At 41.5% G+C, this 23,446-nt stretch overlaps 1 protein-coding gene across 1 annotated transcript; it reads left to right on the top strand.

Moving 5' to 3' along the window:
- Positions 1–439: 439 nt before the first annotated feature.
- LOC106610752 (transmembrane protein 151B) lies at positions 440–15,111 on the top strand. Its single transcript, XM_014210287.3, has 2 exons — positions 440–1,420; positions 8,488–15,111. The coding sequence occupies exons 1-2, from the start codon at positions 1,316–1,318 to the stop codon at positions 10,060–10,062; spliced, it is 1,680 nt and encodes a 559-aa protein (XP_014065762.1). The 5' UTR covers positions 440–1,315; the 3' UTR covers positions 10,063–15,111.
- The last annotated feature ends 8,335 nt before the right edge of the window (positions 15,112–23,446 follow it).

Below are 23,446 nucleotides of genomic sequence, written 5' to 3'. Positions count from 1 at the left end.
ATGTATAAATGTGAAGCATCGGTTGACGTTTCTACTCACTACCAAATATGGTGATGAGAGGAAGCCCAGTGGTCGACAGTGGGAGAATATGGATTTTGGCCGACATTCTACTAATCTTCTCATCGGAGAAACATTTGATCTCAATACAGTTCTGTTTCCAAAACAAACAGTTGTTACGAATAGAGTGGACTAAGTTTTGTAAACTTTTCCCTTTGTCAACGTTTTTAAATATTGCGTTCTTTAGAAGGCATTCAGTGGCGAATTGAGTTGTTGCACATGCGCACTTCAAAGTTGGCGTTCCCCGTAACGGAAATATGCAAATATATATTAGACCGCGCCAATAGGATCACGCTAGCTCGTGCTTGTCTCTGCCCACCTCTTTCAAATCAAAATCACATCTCATTTTATTGGTCACATACACATTTTAGCAGATGTTATTGCGGGTGTAGCAAAATGCTTGTGTTCCTAGCTCCGACAGTGCAGTAGTTATCTAGCATCCTTGCTTGTTCTGCCCAGTCATTAGCGGACATTGGAAACGACAGGCTGTGGTCTATCTTGGGTTAGGTATACATTTTGGGGGGAAATAACATAAAAAACTGTTAATATGATAACGGATGTGGATAGTTGTGTACCTATAGTAGGCTAGGGTATTATAAATATTAGGAATATGCTACTTTCATGGATATGATGATGAATGTAGGAATAATGATGAGGATGAATCAGTTTGTTAGGTCACAACGTAGGGTACATTAAAAGTCATACATTTATTTTCTATGGATGCAGGATTTAGAAAAAATCTCACTTTTTTGAACGAGGCTTTCTGGCTGCAGACGACAACTGGTGCCTAGAATTGCTCCAAGCCTTGCCTACTTCATGTAAAGTAATGTGGTGATTGAATAGTCTCATCTTATTTAATTGGGAAACTGATGCTGAACACGCACATCGTTTGGAAGCTGTTGAAAAAAATGATGCTTGTAAAAAGCGAATGACATCACTTTCTCTGTGCAAGGTAGCCTACAGTCGACTATTTTGACATTCATTTTAGATATCTGTTTATTGCGCACGCATGCGCTTCAACCTGCGGCATTTCGGTGTTTCACTTATCAATTTTTTTCTCTGCTCTTGAATGTATCGGCAAGCCTCTGCGGTCAAATCGTCCCCGCCCCCCGGGTTCAAGAGATTGGAGCTCCTAAAAGCGGGATCCCCATTCGCCTTGGCTCCAGACCAGATGATCTGAAGCTCTGTTGGGGACCAGAAAAGAAAGGGGTAGCCTACTGGAAGCTTTGACTTGATTCTGCCATGTCCAGACAGCAGCATGTTCTCTCCCGATTTGGAAACGGATACCACTGCGGAAGACACAGCGCCCAACACCCCCAATGATGGAGAGGATGCACCGGCCAGCATTGATGTACTGGAGGAGGTGAGCGCTAGGGTACGCGGTTGAACGTAGATTACATAATAGTAATGACAGCATCATCCTGAGAATGCGCATAATGATGTATATTTTATGAATTAAAAGTATATGATACATAGCCTTCTAGCCTACTGTATATATTTGGTGGAAAGGCAACTTATTTATTGGTGCAAACAAGTGCAGCCAGCAGCCTTATAAGAAAAGGCACACAATCAATAGGCCCTACCTGTGGACCTATATCATACTGATTGTTGCTATTCATGGGTAACTTGGGGGGGAATGTCTATTTTCTGACAGAAGTTTGATCAGATTTAGATATGACTATCCTGAGGCAAACACCTTTTTAAGGGAAAAAAGTGGGCAGAATCTTTGGGGACGTTTTCCCCCCATATCGGGCAAGCCCCTCTCTATGGGGAAAAATGGCCTCTGAAGATTAATGTGTTCAAATCCATTTCTATGTTTTTTATTTAGGAGTGTTTTAGTAATTGATTCTTAAAAGCTAAAGTCTAGGTATATTATTTCAATCAAATAATGGAACAAAATGGGGGGGGGGGGGGGGGGCAAAACTGGGGAGGCAAACATACCCACTTAAAATTGTACTACTTTATTAAAAACCAATTACAAAGTTTCTCTCTAACCAAGTGGATTATTTGTATTCAGGCTCCCCTACTGGTACAGTGTATTTGGAAAGTATTTATACCCCTTGACTTTTTCCACATTTTGTTACGTTACAGCCTTATTCTAAAATTGATTCGTTTTTTTTCCCCTCAATCTACACACAATACCCTATAATGACAAAGCAAAAACAGGTTTTTAGATTTTTTGGCAAATGTATTAAAAATGAAAAACTTAAATATCACTTCTACATACGTATTCAGACCCATTACGCAGTACTTTGTTGAAGCACCTTCGGCAGCGATTAAAGCCTCGAGTCTTCTTCGGTATGATGCTACAAGCTTGGCACACCTGTATTTGCAGATTTTCTCCCATTCTTCTTTGCAGATCCTCTCAAATTCTGTCAGGTTGGATGGGGAGTGTCGCTGCACAGCTATTTTCAGGTCTCTCCAGAGATGTTCGTTCAGGTTCATGTCTGGGCTCTGGCTGGGCCACTCAGGACATTCAGAGACTTGTCCCGAAGCCATTCCTGCATTGTCCTGGCTGTGTGCTTAGGGTCGTTGTCCTATTGGAAGGTGAACCTTCACCCCCCAGTCTGTGGTCTCTAGCGCTCTGGAACAGGTGTTCATCAAGGATCTCTCAGTACTTTCCTCCTTTCATTTTTCCCTCAATCCTGACGAGTTTCCCAGTCCGTGCCACTGAAAAACATCCCCACAGCATGATGATGTAATTACCATGCTTCACCGTAGGGATGGTGCCAGGTTTCCTCCAGACGTGATGCTTGGTATTGAGGCCAAAGAGTTCAATCTTGGTTTCATCAGACCAGAGAATCTTGTTTCTCATGATCTGAGAGTCCTTTAGGTGCCTTTTGGCAAACTCCAAGCGGGTTGTGCATGTGCCTTTTACTGAGGGAGTGGCTTACGTCTGGCCACTCTACCATAAAGGCCTGATTGGTGGAGTATTGGTCCCGTGTGGCTCAGTTGGTAGAGCATGGTGTTTGCAACGCCAGGGTTGTGGGTTCGATTCCCACGGGGGACCAGTACGGAGAAAAAAATGTATGAAATGTATGTCGCTCTGGATAAGAGCGTCTGCTAAATGACTAAAATGTAAAATGTAAATGGAGTTCTGCAGAGATGGTTGTCCTTCTGGAAGGTCCTCCCATTTCCACAGAGAAACTCTGGAGCTCTGTCAGAGTGAGCATCAGGTTCTGGGTCAGGGAGGTGTACAAGGCCCTTCTCCCCTGATTTCTCAGTTTGGCCAGGTGGCCAACTCGAGAGAGTCTTGGTGGTTCCAAACTTCTTCCATTTAAGAATGATGGCCACTGTGTTCTTGGGGACCTTCAATGTTGCAGAATTATGTTGGTTCCCTTCCCCAGATCTGTGCCTCGACACAATCCCGTCTCAGAGTTCTACGGACAATTCCTTCGACCTCAAGGCTTGGTTTTTGCTCTGACATGCACTGTCAACTGTGGGACCTTATATAGACAGGTGTGTGCCTTTCCAAATCATGTCCAAACAATTGAATTTACCACAGGTGGACCACAATCAAGATGTAGAAACATCTCAAGGATGATCAATGGAAACAGGATGCACCTAGGCTCGATTTAGAGTCTCATAAGCAAAGGGTCTGAATACTTATGTAAATAAGGTGGGTTTTTTTTATATACATTTGCAGAAAATTCTAAAAACCAGTTTTTGCTTTGTCATTATGGGGTATTGAGTGTAGATTGATACAGTGAGGGGGAAAAGTATTTGATCCCCTGCTGATTTTGTATGTTTGCCCACTGACAAAGAAATGATCAGTCTATAATTTTAATGGTAGGTTTATTTGAACAGTGAGAGACAGAATAACAACAAAAAAATCCAGAAAAACACATGTAAAAAATGTTATAAAATGATTTGCATTTTAATGAGGGAAATAAGTATTTGACCCCTCTGCAAAACATGACTTAGTACTTGGTGGCAAAACCCTTGTTGGCAATCACAGAGGTCAGATGTTTCTTGTAGTTGGCCACCAGGTTTGCACACATCTCAGGAGGGATTTTGTCCCACTCCTCTTTGCAGATCTTCTCCAAGTCATTAAGGTTTCGATGCTGATGTTTGGCAACTCAAACCTTCAGCTCCCTCCACAGATTTTCTATGGGATTAAGGTCTGGAGACTGGCTAGGCCACTCCAGGACCTTAATGTGCTTCATCTTGAGCCACTCCTTTGTTGCCTTGGCCGTGTGTTTTGGGTCATTGTCATGCTGGAATACCCATCCACGACCCATTTTCAATGCCCTGGCTGAGGGAAGGAGGTTCTCACCCATGATTTGACGGTACATGGCCCTGTCCATCATCCCTTTGATGCGGTGAAGTTGTCCTGTCCCCTTAGCAGAAAAACACCCCCTTAGCATAATGTTTCCACCTCCATGTTTGACAGTGGGGATGGTGTTCTTGGGGTCATAGGCAGCTTTCCTCCTCCTCCAAACACGGCGAGTTGAGTTGATGCCAAAGAGCTCATGAAAGTGTTGTGGTCTCATCTGACCACAACACTTTCATCCAATTGTCCTCTGAATCATTCAGATGTTCATCGGCAAACTTCAGACGGGCATGTATATGTGCTTTGTTGAGCAAGGGGACCTTGCGGGTGCTGCAGGATTTCAGTCCTTCACGGCGTAGTGTGTTACCAATTGTTTTCTTGGTGACTAAGGTCCCAGCTGCCTTGATCATTGACAAGATCCTCCCGTGTAGTTCTGGGCTGATTCCTCACCGTTCTCATGATCATTGCAACTCCACGAGGTGAGATCTTGCATGGAGCCCCAGGCCGAGGGAGATTGACAGTTCTTTTGTGTTTCTTCCATTTGTGTTTCTTCCACTTCTCACCAAGCTGCTTGGCGATGGTCTTGTAGCCCATTCCAGCCTTGTGTAGGTCTACAATCTTGTCCCTGACATCCTTGGAGAGCTCTTTGGTCTTGGCCATGGTGGAGAGTTTGGAATCTGATTGCTTCTGTGGACAGGTGTCTTTTATACAGGTAACAAGCTGAGATTAGGAGCACTCCCTTAAAGAGTGTGCTCCTAATCTCAGCTCGTTACCTGTATAAAAGACACCTGAGAGCCAGAAATCTTTCTGATTGAGAGGGGGTCAAATACTTATTTCCCTCATTAAAATGCAAATACATTTTTTACATTTTTGACATGCGTTTTTCTAGATTTTGTTGTTGTTATTCTGTTTCTCACTGTTCAAATAAACCTACCATTAAAATTATAGACAGATCATATCTTTGTCAGTGGGCAAACGTACAAAATCAGCAGGGGATCAATACTTTTTTCCCTCACTGTAAGTAAAACATTACATTTAATCCCTTTTAGAAAAAGTCTGTAACGTAACAAAATGGAAAAAGTGAAGCGGTATGAGTGATTTCCGAATGCACTGTATAATGAAGTTTGTAGCGCTAACTTCATTAGATTATTTATATACAGTACCAGTCAAAAGTTTGGACACACCTACTCATTCCAGGGTTTTTCTTTATTTTTACTATTTTTTACATTGTAGAATAATAGTGATGACATCAACTATGAAATAACACATATGGAATCATGTAGTAACCAAAAAAGTGTTAAACAACTTTTTGTTACATTAAAGCCTTATTCGAAAATGAATTAAATAAAACAAATTCCTCAGCAATCTCACACAATACCCCATAATGGTTTTTTGAAATTTTTGAAAATGTATTAAAAATAAAAACGGATACCTTATTTACATAAGTATTCATACCTTTTGCTATGGGACTCGAAATTGATCTCAGTGCCATCCTGTTTCCATTAATCATCCTTGAGATGTTTCTGTATATAACTTTTCTAAAATACAAAATATTTAGATCAATGTACCACAAAATACTTTGCTTGGAATGACTTAAGTTGAGATGAGAGAGATGAAACCCCACTCCAACCTATTCATCAGATGCAAGAACCTGTACTGAGTGCAATTTCTGTACCTCAAAATCCTCTGTTCTCTGGAGTCTAATAATGGCATCACAATTGATTTACCAGCAAAATACTATTTCATTTAATAGTTTCTCAAATTGGATGGAAGTGCAATAGCCAAGAGCAACATATGGCCTGTATGATGTCCACCCCTACCATTATATCTACATGAATATACTATAATTCTGCATTCAAAAGTACATTATTATGTATAAGACAGAAAACAACTTAATCTTCCTAAGAAATACATGTCCTAGAAGACAGAGCATGGATATGCGAGGCACAATACAGTAATTCTGAGAAGCTGGATTTTGTAACCTGTAGTTAATGATGTGTACTCTGAATGCTGGAGTTTTACCTCCTGTCTGTCAAGCTATAATTACACAAATTCCATCTGGGGAATTGAATGTGTGCAGCCTACCGTGAAATATAACTTCTAGGAGAGACCATGAAATGACGGGTTTTTTTTTTGGTGATACATCTTTTTATTGTGAGATTTGCTGTTTTTTTTCCCCAGAGGTCCTGACCCATGATGCTGTGTTGCCCTGTATGAGGATGCTCCAAAGTCAATGGTATTTTTGACTTTTGACTTGTGTCAATGCTTGGTTACATGTCCTGTCTGAGTCAGCCCTTTCTGTCAGCCTCAGCATTGCTGACTGAACTCTCCCTTTATCACATATCAGTTCATTCAAAGTTTCTCGCATGAAGCAACACTAATTGTTATTGGTGAAAACACCATGACACTTCCACTATGTGGTCAGTTGGTCTTCATGGGTGAACGGCTGTTATACACCTGAAAAGACCTGAATTAGCTGAAAACATGGTGAAACAGTCAAAACATTTATTCTTCTTACAACAAGACAAAGTAGAAATACAATATGTAGGTTTACCCTGCCTATTTGAAATGTTTTATGTCCAGTTGACTTAGGTCTGGGACACTATACTTATTGTACTGGGAAAAAAATAGAGCACCTCTGGGACAATGCCTCTGCTGAAGAGGATACATTTAATTGGCAGTCAGAATTGCAAATGTGAGCAATTTTGAAGATGCCAGGACAGACTGGGGTAGCTGCAATGAGATCTTCACTTGACACTCAGCAGATATACTGTATAGGGTACGAAGAATGTGTAATCCAATTACCTGTGTGTTTGATTCTGTTGTGGTCAAGTTAAGTAGAGAAAGTCAATGTTCATTTTAGCAGCGGAGGTCACTGGGGGATTGAGGATACGCATGCCCATTTGGAAATGGTGCATGCCTACTTACTGTTACCCATGCAAAGATGGTTGAAAGGTTAGCAGTAACATAGTGGTGAGGAAGGATTTGGCTAGAATGTTAGAGTTGTACCTAACGTTATTTGCAGTTGTTTCCAGTGGTGTAAAGTACTTAAGTAAAAAATACTTTAAAGTACTACTTAAGTAGTTTTTGGGGGTATATGTACTTTAATTTACTATTTATATTTTGGGCAACTTTTACTTCACTACATTTCTAAAGAAAAGAATGTACTTTTTGCTCCCTACGTTTTCCATGACATCCAAAAGTACTCGTTACATTTTGAATGATTAACAGGATAGGAAAATTGTCCTATTCACACGCTTCTCAAGAGAACATCCCTGGTCATCCCCCCTGCCTCTGATCTCGGTCGGATTTGCTAAACATAAATGCATCTTTTGTATATTATGTCTGAGTGTTGGGGTGTGCCCCTGGCTATCCGTACATTTTAAAAACAAAAATGAGTAATTAGAAATTATTTATACTTTTGATACTTAAGTATATTTAGAAGCAAATACTTTTTGACTTTTACTCAAGTAGTATTTTACTGGGTGACTTCCACTTTTACTTGAGTAACTTTCTATTAAGGTATCTGTACTTATGACAATTGGGTACTTTTTCCACCACTGGCTGTTTCCATTGCACAAAGTAGCCTTAAATGAAATTCAAGCAAGCTACTGTACATGGTATCGCTTCAACTTCATTTACTGTACTTGAAGTTTCAAAAAGCTCAGCACGTCACAGCTCTGCTATATTAATTAGCCTTTTGCCGACAGCAGTATTGGAGCACTGCATTTTTTTAGGCTCATTGGTGTGTACTCACTTTTCATCATGTTTTACCATTCTCTTTCATATGGTACAGTAGATCTATTATTCATGTGACACTGTTGCTTTCTGACCCGTTTAAAACCTTTCAACCTGTATAGGTAAATCAAATAGCCTACATTGTGATCCAGTTCTCCTTAAACACAGAAATATAGACGAACTGATCAGACATGGCATCGCAAGAAAGAAGCAACATAAAGAAATTGTTGTACTTTTATTAGAGATTCCCTAGGGAATTCTGGAAGTTCTTCAAAACACTGTTCTCCTTTTAGTAACTCTGCTAAAAGCTATTTAAATGCAGCCATTTGTCATCCACAACTATCTTTTTAAAGTTAAAGTATTGTATGTAAGCTTTTCTCTCGCTCTCTCCCTTTTCACTCCTCTCTCTTTCCCTGCAGCAGCGGCCTGTGAAGCAGTCACTGAGTGCCTGTATGTGTCGAGAGTCCCACTGGCGCTGCCTTCTCCTCTCCCTACTCATGTACAGCTGCCTTGGCACTGTGGCTTGGTGCCAGCTCACTCGAGTCACAAAGCTCAGCTTCGACTCATCCGTCACCTCCCTGACAGCCTCCATTTCCTCACTCAGAGAGGTTGGCATGGGAGGCCGCTCTATGATTTACCATGACAGCCCCTGCTCTGACGGCTACGTGTACATCCCTCTGGCCTTCCTGTTCATGCTCTATGTCGTCTACCTGGTAGAGTGTTGGCACTGCCAGGCTTGCAGTGAGCTACAGTGTAAGGCTGATGTGGATAGCGTATATGAGCGGGTATTGCGGATGCGACAGGCTCGTCCGTGTGTTTGGTGGAAGGCCATAAGTTACCATTTTGTTCGGAGGACCAGACAGGTGACCCGCTACCGGAACGGGGATGCCTACACCACCACCCAGGTCTACCATGAGCGGGTCAACACAAACGTGAGGGAGGGAGAGTTTGACTACAGTCGCTGTGGTATGCGGGACGTCTCACGGGATCTACGTGGACTGGAGAGCCACCCGGCGACAAGACTTCGTTTCACCAAGTGCTTCAGTTTCGCTGGGGCCGGACCAGAAAATAATTACCTCAACCAACGTGCCAGGTTCTTCTCAGAGATTGAGGGTTTGGATGACTATATGGAGGCTCGGGAAGGGATGCAACTGAAAAACGTGGACTTTAAAGAGCACCTGATAGCCTACGTGGACCCTGACCGGTTGCCCTGGTATACTTCTCAGGTGGCGTTCTGGTTCACTGCTCTGCTCATGCTCTCCTGGCCCCTGAGGGTGCTTATAGAGTACCGTACAGCCTTTGTGCACTACCATGTTGAGAAGCTCTTTGGGCTGGAGTACAGCCACAGCAGCCCCTCTCCAACAGAGGAGGAGGTTCCCATCAGGAGTGGTCTCCCTCGGGTAGATACCGTGGACAGCACTGAGCTGGAGTGGCACATCCGCTCCAACCACCAGTTGATCCCCAGCTACTCAGAAGCCATGCTGATGAACATGGGGGCTTCGGATTCTGGTACAGCTGATGACACCAGGTCCTCTAACTGCTTCCTGCTAGACAGCCACCCAGCCCAGAGCTATAGCACGCTGGTGCATGACTGTGAGCACTGCCGCCAGCATCAGGGAGAGGTTGGACAGAGGCGGGCCACCACCAGCTCCAGCTGTTCCTCCATCTTCTCCCATCATGCCTTTCACTCCCGCCTCTCCCTGGACACCTCACATTTCTCACTGTGCCGGATGTACGGCTCTCGGCGCACCGTAGGCCTGTGGAGGAGCCGCAGCAGCACACTGACTGACCGCCGCTGCGTGGATGAGCAGTGTTGCCGTTCCTACTCCAGCCAGCTGGCTCTCAACGAGAGCCCACCCACTTACCGGGACGCACGCTTCTTCCCCGTCCTCATTGTGCACCGACCCGAGGGCTGCGGTAGTGGTGACTCCACCACAGAGGTGCGGCGCTATTATGTCCGCCGGGGGTCCTGCTGCCTGGAGACCTCACTCTGAGGGACCAAGAGACATTTGACTGATTCAGTAACAATATATTCCAAATGAGAAGTTATGAGAGTCCAAGAGCATACAAAGACTGTTCTGTTGACAGCACTGAAATTGTGTTACTCACTGGCTCTATGCTGTATGCTCAGATTCATATAGAGGCTGCATAGTTCTCAGTCTCTTGTGCACGTTGGATCTGTATTGGTATTATCTCCTGCTGCAGACATGATTGTGAGTCAAACTAAAAGAGCTGGATTTGAATGTTTGATTCAGCGATGACCAGCTCTCAGTGCGGTGGATATGGCATTATGTCATCGTGTAAAGTTGCCCTTTTCTGTTTAAAAAAAGGACATTTGTATTGTCTTCTTCTTGATGGGCCACATGTTTATTACTGTTACCCTGTTTAGTCATCATTGCCAATTTGAAAATGCCTTCATTGACACATTCTAAGTGTGTTTTCACACTTGGTCCCTTTCAGCCAATTTTTTGGTGCAGTGTGAACTCTCCAAAGGAACTCAGAACCCTCAAAAGAGTCCCCGAAGTGAACCGAACTGAGACCTGAGACCATCTCGAGAGATTCCCTTTTTTAGGGCAATGTGAACACAAGCTCCCCAGGTTCGCTTGTCATTATTCACGCACCACACACTAGACCACTGCAACACCATTTCCCCTGACATAACCCCTCACATTGGTGCCACAAAAGAGAGATGATGTGCAGGTTTGTGGAAAACAATGTGTGCTGTTTTTGGATATTGATTAGCGATTGTCAAGGATGTACAGACATTCCAAAATATGTGTGGAGTTTTTAGTTCAGATTATTTGTTTGCAATTTGTGATCTATATGCTAAGGAAGAGTTGTTTATTCGATTGTGAGGTTTGAACAGTATGAGAAGGCAACAACATATTTGGTGAGAATCACAACATAGGAGCTAGAATTGATTATGGACCCAAAAAGAGTAGTAGCCTTGGGTGTTCAATTTTCAATTACAGCCTTATCTCCAGTTATTCTTCTGCTATTTATTATGTTACCAATAATATGAACATGTTAATACCTTCTGATTATTATTATTATTGTCTCATCTTTTAACAAAATGAAATATATTAGCTTCCAAAATGTAAGTAGGTGTGACTAGCTGTCCAATAACATTGATGGAATGGCTTGTCCTGTACTTTGTAAAAACCCAGAGTGCATTGAGTGAATGTTGAAAAAAAGATTTTGGTTCCTTTCTCAGCAATGTGAAAGCAAAGATGACTCGGACCACAAAATAGGGGAAGTGAACTGGCAAAAGTGTTGAGTCCTCATTTAAAGGCAAGGGCAATGTGAATACAAAGATAACTGAGTTCTTTAGATTTTTTATTTATTTTTTAACCTAGAGTTCACTTTAAAGAGGACTGAGATTGGTTATTTTCAAGAGGACTATGTGAAAACACCCTAAAACAACACCAAAGTCACAGAAAATCAAACTGCCTGATCTACATTGAATAGAATATTGAAAAGTTCTGTTTTCTTTGCTTTTGCATGTTTCTAATGGAACAAACTTTATCTGTGTCAAGTAAGTGAAAGTAGCATACTATGTACACTACCGTCCAAAAGTTTGGGGTCACATAGAAATGTCCTTGTTTTCGAAAGAAAAGTTTTTTTTTTTTTGTCCATTAAAATAACATCAAATTGATCAGAAATACAGTGTAGACATTGTTAATGTTGTAAATGACTATTGTAGCTGGAAACGGCAGATTTTATAGGGAATATCTACATAGGCGTACAGAGGCCCGTTATCAGCAACCATCACTCCTGTGTTCCAATGGCACGTTGTGTTAGTTAATCCAAGTTTATCATTTTAAAAATCCAATTGATCATTACAAAACCCCATTGCAATTATGTTAGCACAGCTGAAAACTGTTGTGTCTGATTAAAGAAGCAATAAAACTGGCCTTCTTTAGACTAATTGAGTATCTGGAGCATCAGAATTTGTGGGTTCGATTACAGGCTCAAAATGGCCAGAAACAAATAACTTTCTTCTGAAACTCGTCAGTCTATTCATGTTCTGAGAAATTAAGGCTATTCCATGCGAGAAATTGCCAAGAAACTGAAGATATCATACAACGCTGTGTGCTACTCCCTTCACAGAACAGCGCAAACTGTCTCTAACCAGAATAGAAAGAGGAGTGGGAGGCCCCTGTGCACAACTGAGCAAGAGGACAAGTACATTAGAGTGTCTAGTTTGAGAAACGGACGCCTCACAAGTCCTCAACTGGCAGCTTCATTAAATAGTACCTCCCATTTCAAAAACAAGGACATTTCTAAGTGACCCCAAACTTTTGAAAGGTAGTGTAGGTTACTGTATTACATAGTGGTACAGTAGTAATTATTGTGCCTTGAGGGCAGTATTGATGTGCATCTTTAAAATATACAGTTGAAGTCGGAAGTTTACATACACTGAGGTTGGAGTCATCAAAACTCTTTTTTTCAACCGCTCTACAAATTTCTTGTTAACAAACTATAGTTTTGGCAAGTTGGTTAGGACATCTACTTTGTGCATGACACAAGTAATTTTTCCAACAATTGTTTACAGACGATTATTTCCCTTATAATTCACAGTATCACAATTCCAGTGGGTCAGAAGTTTACATATACCATGTTGACTGTGCCTTTAAACAGCTTGGAAAATTCCTGAAAATGATGTCATGGCTTTAGAAGCTTCTTATAGGCTAATTGACATCATGATGATGTGGATGTATTTCAAGGACTACCTTCAAAGTCAGTGCCTCTTCGCTTGACATGGGAAAACCAATAGAAATCAGCCAAGACCTCAGAAAAAAAAATTGTAGACCTTCACAAGTCTGGTTCATCCTTGGGAGCAATTTCCAAATGCCTGAAGGTACCACGCTCATCTGTATAAACAATAGTACGCATGTATAAACACCATGGGACCACACAGCCATCATACTGCTCAGGAAGGAGCCGCGTTCTGTCTCCTAGAGATGAATGTACTTTGGTGCGAAAAGTGCAAATCAATCCCAGAATAACAGCAACGGAACTTGTGAAGATGCTGGAGGAAATGGGTACAAAAATATCTATATCCACAGTAAAACAAGTCCTATACCAACACAACCTGAAAGGCCGCTCAGCAAGGAAGAAGCCACTGCTCCAAAACCGCCATAAAAAAGCCAGACTACAAAGATCGTACTTTTTGGAGAAATGTCCTCTGGTCTGATGAAAAAAAAAAATACAACTGTTTGTCCATAATGACCATCGTTATGTTTGGAGGAAAAAGGGGGAGGCTTGCAAGCTGTAGAACACCATTCCAACCGTGAAGCATGGGGGTGGCAGCATCATGTTGTAGGGGTGCTTTGCTGCAGGAGGACTGGTGCACTTCACAAAATAGATGGCATCATGAAGGAGAAAAAGTATGTGGATATATTGAAGCGACATCTCAAGACATCAGTCAGGAAGTTAAAGCTTTGTCACAAATGGGTCTTCCAAATGGACAATGACCCCAATCATACTTCCAAAGTTGTGGCAAAATGGCTTAAGGACAACGAAGTCAAGGTATTGGAGTGGCCATCACAAAGCCCTGACCTCAAGCCTATATTGTAAGGGGTGCATACTGGCGGCAGAGAAGTCAGGTGCAGGAGAGCAAAAACTGTGTTACAACGGCGCAGTTTAATAATAAAAATCACTGTAAACAAAACAATCAATACAATGGGTACAAAATCCGTCGCACACCAGACATAACGTGCACAAGCACTTACAATAAACAATTCCGGACAAGGACATGGGGGGAATAGAGGGTTAAATACACAACATGTAATGATGGAATTGAAACCATGTGTGTGGGAAGACAAGACAAAACATATGGAAAATGAAAAGTGGATCAATGATGGCTAGAAGACCGGCGACGCCGACCGCCGCCCGAACAAGGAGAGGAACCAACTTCGGCAGGTCTTGACGACATATATAAAATGTGTGGGCAGAACTGAAAAAACCGTAGGTTAGCAAGGAGGCCTACAAACCTGACTCAGTTATACCAGCTCTGTCAGGAGGAATGGGCCAAAATTCACCCAACTTTTTGTGGAAGGCTACCCGAAACATTTGACCCAAGTTAAACAATTTAAAGGCAATGTTACCAAATACTAATTGAGTGTATGTAAACTTCTGACCCACTGGGAATGTGATGAAAGAAATAAAAGCTGAAATAAATCATTCTCTCTACTATTATTCTGACATTTCACATTCTTAAAATAAAGTGGTAATCCTAACTGACCTAAAACAGGGAATTTTTACTAAGATTAAATGTCAGGAATTGTGAAACTGAATTTAAATGTAATTGGCTAAGGTGTATGTAAACTTTCGACTTCAACTGTAGCATATCTTGATTTCATTGTGTTTTATACATTATATTGTCATGGGAAACGTATTGACTGTATTTCAATGGTTCTCATAAAACTAATGTCCAAGTCACTGGCAGAGAGTTTCTAATAATATTATTCACCCAATCACAAAGATAATTATCCATTAAGACCTCTGGATGTTGCATTGCTTTTATTTATACTTGAATTCTGACACTTGAATCACCATTCATTTCATTATGTTTTGTCTCCCTGTGCTCTATCACATGTTTGGTCAATCATATTCCAGATAGTACCTTTTCAAATGCTAAAACACTATTGAAGTCACACGTAGATCTATTTATGTGAAAGTTTGAATGATACAGTTATATTTGGTTCCAACAAAATGCAAGCTATGTTCAAGAGCTAAATAGGCCTAGATGTAATTAAGCCTATAATTAGTCTCAACGGTGCATGTCGAGATACACACTCCAATTCTCTACGTTAGATTGAAAGGAAAATTGTAGTCTAGTTGTGAGTCCGAAACGGTTAGAAAATGTGTTTCATAGAAATCATGATGAGATGATAGGTTTATGAATAATCATTATATTGCTTGGTTGGATGAAATTGAGATGGATAAAAGGTATTGACAACATGTAAAAAGCAAACCGAGAGCAATACAAGTGTGCCGTTTTAAATGAGTGACTGTTAATAAAAAGACGTCTAACAAAATCTTCTGGGTTTTGTGTAAGCATAAAATATATGTTGGTTCTTGTTACATTGTTGCTACATTCACAAAGACCGCAACAAACACTCCCTGGCAAATTGTCAGCTGCTTTGTTGCCATGACAACATGTGGTCAGCAGCTGATAAATATTAGCAGCATTGGAGGTGTTGGTTCTTCCTGAATTGTGTCAACTACAACATTGTTAAGTGGACAGACAACAAAATATGCAGGTAAGTAAGTATTTCGGCTTTTATTTTTTGTACTTTTGTATTCATTTCACCTTTATTTAACCAGGTAGGCTAGTTGAGAACAAGTTCTCATTTGCAACTGCGACCTGGCCAAGATAAAGAATAGCAATTCGACACATACAACAACACAGAGTTACACATGGAATAAACAAAACATACAGTCAATAGTACAGTAGAACAAAAGAAAACAAAAAGTCTATATACAGTGATTGCAAATGAGGTAAGTTAAGGCAATAAATAGGCCATGGTGAAGTAATTACAATATAGCAATTAAACACTGGAATGGTAGATGTGCAGAAGATGAATGTGCAAGTAGAGATACTGGGGTGCAAATGAGCAAGATAAATAAATAAATACAGTATGGGGATGAGGTAGGTAGATAGATGGGCTGTTTACAGATGGGCTATGTACAGGTGCAGTGGTCTGTGAGCTGCTCTGACAGCTGGTGCTTAAAGCTAGTGAGGGAGATATGAGTCTCAAGCTTCAGTGATTTTTGCAGTTCGTTCCAGTCATTGGCAGCAGAGAACTGGATGGAAAGGCGACCAAAGGAGGAATTGGCTTTGGGGGTGACCAGTGAGATGTAGCACGCGCTCCAGCAGGTATGAGTGGGTGCTGCTATGGTGACCAGTGAGCTGAGATAAGGCGGGGCTTTACCTAGCAGAGACTTGTAGATAACCTGTAGCCAGTGGGTTTGGCGAAGAGTATGAAGCGAGGGCCAACCAACGAGAGCGTATAGGTCACAATGGTGGGTAGTGTATGGGGCTTTGGTGACAAAATGGATGGCACTGTGATAGACTGCATCCAGTTTGTTGAGTAGAGTGTTGGAGGCTATTTTATAGATGACATCACCAAAGTCGAGGATCGGTAGGATGGTCAGTTTTACGAGGGTATGTTTGGCAGCATGAGTGAAGGAGGCTTTGTTGCGATATAGGAAGCCGATTCTAGATTTAATTTTGGATTGGAGATGCTTAATGTGATTCTGGAGGGAGAGTTTACAGTCTAACCAGACACCCAGGTATTTGTATTTATTTATTTATTTTTATGGTTTAGAATGTTTGAAGCATTTGAGGTTTGAATCATGCATCCTATTCCAATAATTTAAGTGGGCTGGTTAGCAGTCTGAAGATACAGTAGCCCTATCATCCCTGTTATGGTATTTTATGTACTTCTCAGCAACATGAACACAGCAATGTGAGGCTTTGAATTGCACACAATTTATTTATGTTATCCCCTCGGCAGCCTCCACTGCTCTGGCCCTATGGCACCAAGTACCAAGCCGAAGAGCACAGAGAACAAATCCTTCAAATGTATCCCCTTAATCCTTCACCCAGGATGCTGCTGAGAGCAGAGGCTTCTGAGAACTCCCTCTATGCTCCCTGTATTACAAAAATCCCAACCTACTCCATTGACTACCAAAGACGCCTTTACCCTCCCTAGTCACCAGGGGGGGTACTTGGATTCCTTTAAAAAGGACAGGACCAATGTTAACAACTGTCTCAAGGAAGCCTCTACAGGAGGCAGGGAGACAGTGGTGTGTATTCATGGACGCCAAGGGAAGCCAGGCTTCCATATTTTTTTAACCAAAAATAAATACATAAAACGTTTTATCTTTTGTCTCTTTCTTTTCTTCATAATTTTTATTTAAATTTGCAAGAGGCTGAATGTATCTCACAGGAGAAGGCATCCAAGCGAGCGAAACAGTGACCCTCTGTCTCTCTACATGTAGGCCATCTATCTGATACTGTCTGGTCCAAACGAGTATGACATTGTTGACACCAGGCATTAAATGCAAGGGAAGCCAGCAAGCATTTTGTTCTCCCTTGACAAAAAAATATAAAAATTGCCAATTAGCTTTGAGCTAAACTGAGTGAGCTCCACTGTGAATGGTCCTGGTGAAAGGGGGGAAAAAAGTGTCAAGGGAAGCCAGCTTGAATTTGGCATCTCTCCTATCAAATAGCTTTGAGAGCATACGTCATTATTAGAAACAACTTGAATTGTTGCATCTCATTGTGTTGTTGTCCTCCGGTGGCTAGCTAGCTAGCTACATGTAGCTACACATGCGCACACAAACAGAAATCAGAACCTTGGACAGTCACATATTTAGCTTATGTTGATTGGATTCAATTATTTTTGGTATATTATAGTTGTTACTGTATTAGACTAAGCAGAGGTGATTTGATGATGTTGAAATGGTGCTGGAATAGTGGAGGCAGCTCATGTTTTCTTTGCGACTTGCAGTAACTCTCTGTGGTTCTAAATCAATAGTTGTTTAGTGGTCCAAAAATGTCAGAAACATGAACTTGCTTAACCATGCTGTAGGTCATGTACAGTGCCTTGCAAAAGTATTCATCCCCCTTGGCATTTTTCCTATTTTGTTGCATCACAACCTGTAATTTAAATAGATTTTTATTTGGATTTCATGTAATGGACATACACAAAATAGTCCAAATTTGTGAAGTGAAAAATAAAATACTTGTTTCAAAAAATTCTAAAAAACTAAAAACGGAAAAGTGGTGCGTGTATATGTATTCACCCCCTTTGCTATGACGCCCCTAAATAATATCTGGTGCAACCAATAAAATAAGCAAACACGTTTGGTGTTTGCCAAAGGCATGTGGGAGACTCCCCAAAAATATGAAAGTAGGTACTCTGGTCAGATGAGACTAAAATGTAGCTTTTTGGCCATCAAGGAAAACACTATGTCTGGCGCAAACCCAACACCTCTCATCACCCCGAGAACAACATCCCCACAGTGAAGCATGGTGGTGGCAGCATCATGCTGTGGGGATGTTTTTCATCGGCAGGGACTGGGAAACTGGTTAGAATTGAAGGAATGATGATAGCGATAAATACAGGGAAATTCTTGAGGGAACCCTGTTTCAGTCTTCTAGAGAATTGACACTGGAACAGAGGTTCACCTTCCAGCAGGACAATGACCCTAAGCATACTGCTAAAGCAACACGAGTGGTTTAAGGGGAAACATTTAAATGTCTTGGAATGGCCTAGTCAAAGCCCAGACCTCAATCTAATTGAGAATCTGTGGTATGACTTAAAGATTGCTGTGCACCAGTGAAACCCATCCACCTTGAAGAAGCTGGAGCAGCTTTGCCTTGAAGAATGGGCAAAAATCCCAGCGGCTACATGTGCCAAGCTTATAGAGACATACCCCAAGAAACTTGCAGCTGTAATTCCTGCAAAAGGTGGCTCTAACAAAGTATTGACTTTGGTGGGGTGAATAGTTATGCACGCTCAAGTTCTGTTTTTTGTCTTCTTTCTTGTTTGTTTCACAATAAAAAACATTTTGCATCTTCAAGGTGGTAGGCATGTTGTGTAAATCAAATGATACAAACCCTCAAAAAATCCAAGGCAACAAAATACAGTTGAAGTCGGAAGTTTACATACACCTTAGCCAATTACATTTAAATTCAGTTTTTCACAATTCCTGACATTTAATCCTCGTAAGAATTCCCTGTCTTAGGTCAGTTAGGATCACCACTTTATGTTAAGAATGTGAAATGTCAGAATAATAGTAGAGAGTGATTTATTTCCGCTTTTATTTCTTTCATCACATTCCCAGTGGGTCAGAAGTTTACATACACTCAATTAGTATTTGGTAGCATTGCCTTTAAATTGTTTAACTTGGGTCAAACGTTTTGGGTAGCCTTCTACAAGCTTCCCACAATAAGTTGGGTGAATTTTGGCCCATTCCTCCTGACAGAGCAGGTGTAACTGAGTCAGGTTTGTAGGCCTCCTTGCTCGCACACGCTTTTTCAGTTCTGCCCACAAATCTTTTATAGGATTGAGATCAGGGCTTTGTGATGGCCACTCCAATACCTTGACTTTGTTGTCCTTAAGCCATTTTGCCACAACTTTGGAAGTATGCTTGGGGTCATTGTCCATGTGGAAGACCCATTTGCGACCAAGCTTTAACTTCCTGACTGATGTCTTGAGATGTTGCTTCAAATTATCCACATACTTTTCCTACCTCATGATGCCATCTATTTTGTGAAGTGCACCAGTCCCTCCTGCAGCAAAGCACCCCCACAACATGATGCTGCCACCCCCATGCTTCACGGTTGGGATGGTGTTCTTCGGCTTGCAAGCATCCCCATTTTTCCTCCAAACATAACGATGGTCATTATGGCCAAACAGTTCTATTTTTGTTTCATCAGATGACATTTCTCTAAAAAGTACGATCTTTGTCCCCAAACCGTAGTCTGCCTTTTTTATGGCGGTTTTGGAGCAGTGGCTTCTTCCTTGCTGAGCTGCCTTTCAGGTTAGGTCGATATAGGACTCGTTTTACTATGGATATAGATACTTTTGGACCTGTTTCCTCCAGCATCTTCACAAGGTCCTTTGCTGTTATTCTGGGATTGATTTGCACTTTTCACACCAAAATACATTAATCTCTAGGAGACAGAATGCGTCTCCTTCCTGAGCGGTATGACGGCTGCATGGTTCCATGGTGTTTATACTTGCGTACTATTGTTTGTACAGATGAACGTGGTACCTTCAGGCGTTTGGAAATTGCTCCCAAGGATGAACCAGACTTTTGGAGGTCTACAATTTTTTTCTGAGGTCTTGGCTGATCTCTATTGATTTTCCCATAATGACAAGCAAAGAGGCACTGAGTTTGAAGGTAGGTCTTGAAATACATCCACAGGTACACCTCCAATTGACTCAAATTATGTCAATTAGCCTATCAGAAGCTTCTAAAGCCATGACATCATTTTCTGGAATTTTCCAGGCTGTTTAAAGGCACAGTCAACTTCGTATATGTAAACTTCTGACCCACTGGAATTGTGATACAGTGAATTATAAGTGAAATAATCTGTCTGGAAACAATTGTTGGAAAAATTACTTGTGTCATGCACAAAGTAGATGTCCTAACCGACTTGCCAAAACTATAGTTTGTTAACAAGAAGTTTGTGGAGTGGTTGAAAAACGAGTTTTAATGACTCCAACCTAAGTGTATGTAAACTTCCGACTTAAACTGTAGGAAAAATGCCAAGGGGGGTGAATACCTTCGCAAGCCTCTGTAACTGTCTGTTACATGCAATATGCATCGTGGACTTCACCGGACAGAGGTTGCTATCCGGTTTTTGTGATAAAACAAAGTTGTGGTTGAATTTATTCTACCACTGTCTTCTTATTGTCTCTGCCTTTAGGCCTATATATCACGGTCGCAAGGCATATGAATTAACAGCAAACAACGCAATTATCACAACACTTACAATGTAGGTTGTAATATGACTTTTGGGGGGGGGGGGGGCTTGGCTTAGCCAGTGATTTTACCCACGCACCTCTACTGCAGGGAGGACCGTTCAAAGAGCTGCCACTGGGGTGAGTTTGTGCTGAAGAAGCTAACCAAGACCACAGCTCAGTGGATCGTGAGTCAACCGATTCCAAACCAGTCCCAGAATAAATCACAGCTGCGGTCTCTGCATGGTTCGGCCAGCGCCACAGATCTAGTCAATGACGAGCCCATGTGTGAGGAGGATTTCTGCAGCTACCAAGATCTCCACGAGCAGACTGAGAAGCAGAGGGTCCTTCAGAGCATTATGGCTGAGACCTCTTCCAGTATACTATAGGCGAGGAGACATAACCTACCCTAATATTTCATGTTGAATCTCCAGTCAGTTTTACACCTCAAACAAATACAGTTTAGCCTAAAATGCACAGTAGTTTGCGTTTTAAGTTCATTTTTATTATGTGGATCACCAGAATTTTTATTCATGATTTTATACCACTGATCTCCATTTTCACTTGACATTCCTGCTGCAGGGGTACTCTCCTGCATGTCTTTTTTATTTAACATTTTACATTTTAGTCATTTAGCAGACGCTCTTATCCAGAGCGACTTACAGTAGTGAATTCATACATTTCATTTCATGCATTTTTTTGTACTGGCCCCCCGTGGGAATCGAACCCACAACCCTGGCGTTGCACACACCATGCTGGCGTTGCAAACACCATGCTCTACCAACTGAGCCACAGGGAAGACCTTAACCTTAATTTAACTTGGCAAGTCAGTTAACAAATCCTTATTTACAATGATGGCCTACCCCAGCCAAACCTGGACGACACTGGGCCAATTGTGCACCGCCCTACGGGACTCCAAATCATGGACGGATGTGATGCAGCCTGGATTCAAACCAGGGACTGCAGTGACGACTCAAAGACTGACATGTAGTGCATAAGACCACTGCGCCAGTCGGTTCTGATGAGCCTGGGGGTTTGAATCAGACTGCCCAAACTGTAGCAGTCAAGCACATTGAAACCTCTCAAACTCCTTGTCTTCAGGATAGCCTCAACTCCCGTGCTGGAGGCCATGATTTGCACAGAGAACAACTTTGAACAGGAGCTATTTTCTGGTACATCCTTTCTCTCACTACATATTCTTCTGGAACAAATTATTTTCTACATTGGTTATTGATCTAAACATCCCTTTTTCAGGACCCTGTCTTTCAAAAATAAAAATCCAAATAACTTCACAGATCTTCATTGTAAAGGGTTTAAAGACTGTTTCCCATGCTTGTTCAATGAACCATAAACAATTAATGAACATGCACCTGTGGAACGGTCGTTAAGACACTAACAGCTTACAGACAGTAGTCAATTAATGTCACAGTTATTAAAACTTAGGACACTAAAGAGGTCTTTCTACTGACTCTGAGGTCTTTCTACTGATAAAAAAGCCAGACTACAAAGATCGTACTTTTTGGAGAAATGTCCTCTGGTCTGATGAAAAAAAAAAATACAACTGTTTGTCCATAATGACCATCGTTATGTTTGGAGGAAAAAGGGGGACGCTTGCAAGCCGAAGAACACCATTCCAACCGTGAAGCATGGGGGTGGCAGCATCATGTTGTGGTGGTGCGTTGCTGCAGGAGGGACTGGTGCACTTCACAAAATAGATGGCATCATGAAGGAGAAAAAGTATGTGGATATATTGAAGCGACATCTCAAGACATCAGTCAGGAAGTTAAAGCTTTGTCACAAATGGGTCTTCCAAATGGACAATGACCCCAATCATACTTCCAAAGTTGTGGCAAAATGGCTTAAGGACAACGAAGTCAAGGTATTGGAGTGGCCATCACAAAGCCCTGACCTCAAGCCTATATTGTAAGGGGTGCATACTGGCGGCAGAGAAGTCAGGTGCAGGAGAGCAAAAACTGTGTTACAACGGCGCAGTTTAATAATAAAAATCACTGTAAACAAAACAATCAATACAATGGGTACAAAACCCGTCGCACACCAGACATAACGTGCACAAGCACTTACAATAAACAATTCCGGACAAGGACATGGGGGGAATAGAGGGTTAAATACACAACATGTAATGATGGAATTGAAACCATGTGTGTGGGAAGACAAGACAAAACATATGGAAAATGAAAAGTGGATCAATGATGGCTAGAAGACCGGCGACGCCGACCGCCGCCCGAACAAGGAGAGGAACCAACTTCGGCAGGTCTTGACGACATATATAAAATGTGTGGGCAGAACTGAAAAACCGTAGGTTAGCAAGGAGGCCTACAAACCTGACTCAGTTATACCAGCTCTGTCAGGAGGAATGGCCCAAAATTCACCCAACTTTTTGTGGAAGGCTACCTGAAACATTTGACCCAAGATAAACAATTTAAAGGCAATGTTACCAAATACTAATTGAGTGTATGTAAACTTCTGACCCACTGGGAATGTGATGAAAGAAATAAAAGCTGAAATAAATCATTCTCTCTACTATTATTCTGACATTTCACATTCTTAAAATAAAGTGGTAATCCTAACTGACCTAAAACAGGGAATTTTTACTAAGATTAAATGTCAGGAATTGTGAAACTGAATTTAAATGTAATTGGCTAAGGTGTATGTAAACTTTCGACTTCAACTGTAGCATATCTTGATTTCATTGTGTTTTATACATTATATTGTCATGGGAAACGTATTGACTGTATTTCAATGGTTCTCATAAAACTAATGTCCAAGTCACTGGCAGAGAGTTTCTAATAATATTATTCACCCAATCACAAAGATAATTATCCATTAAGACCTCTGGATGTTGCATTGCTTTTATTTATACTTGAATTCT

The sequence above is a fragment of the Salmo salar genome, chromosome 09, assembly GCF_965601325.2.
Source record: "Salmo salar chromosome 09, fSalSal1, whole genome shotgun sequence".
Taxonomy (NCBI): domain Eukaryota; kingdom Metazoa; phylum Chordata; class Actinopteri; order Salmoniformes; family Salmonidae; genus Salmo; species Salmo salar.
Note: the sequence above shows the minus strand (reverse complement) of the source record. Positions and strands in the feature narration are given on the sequence as shown.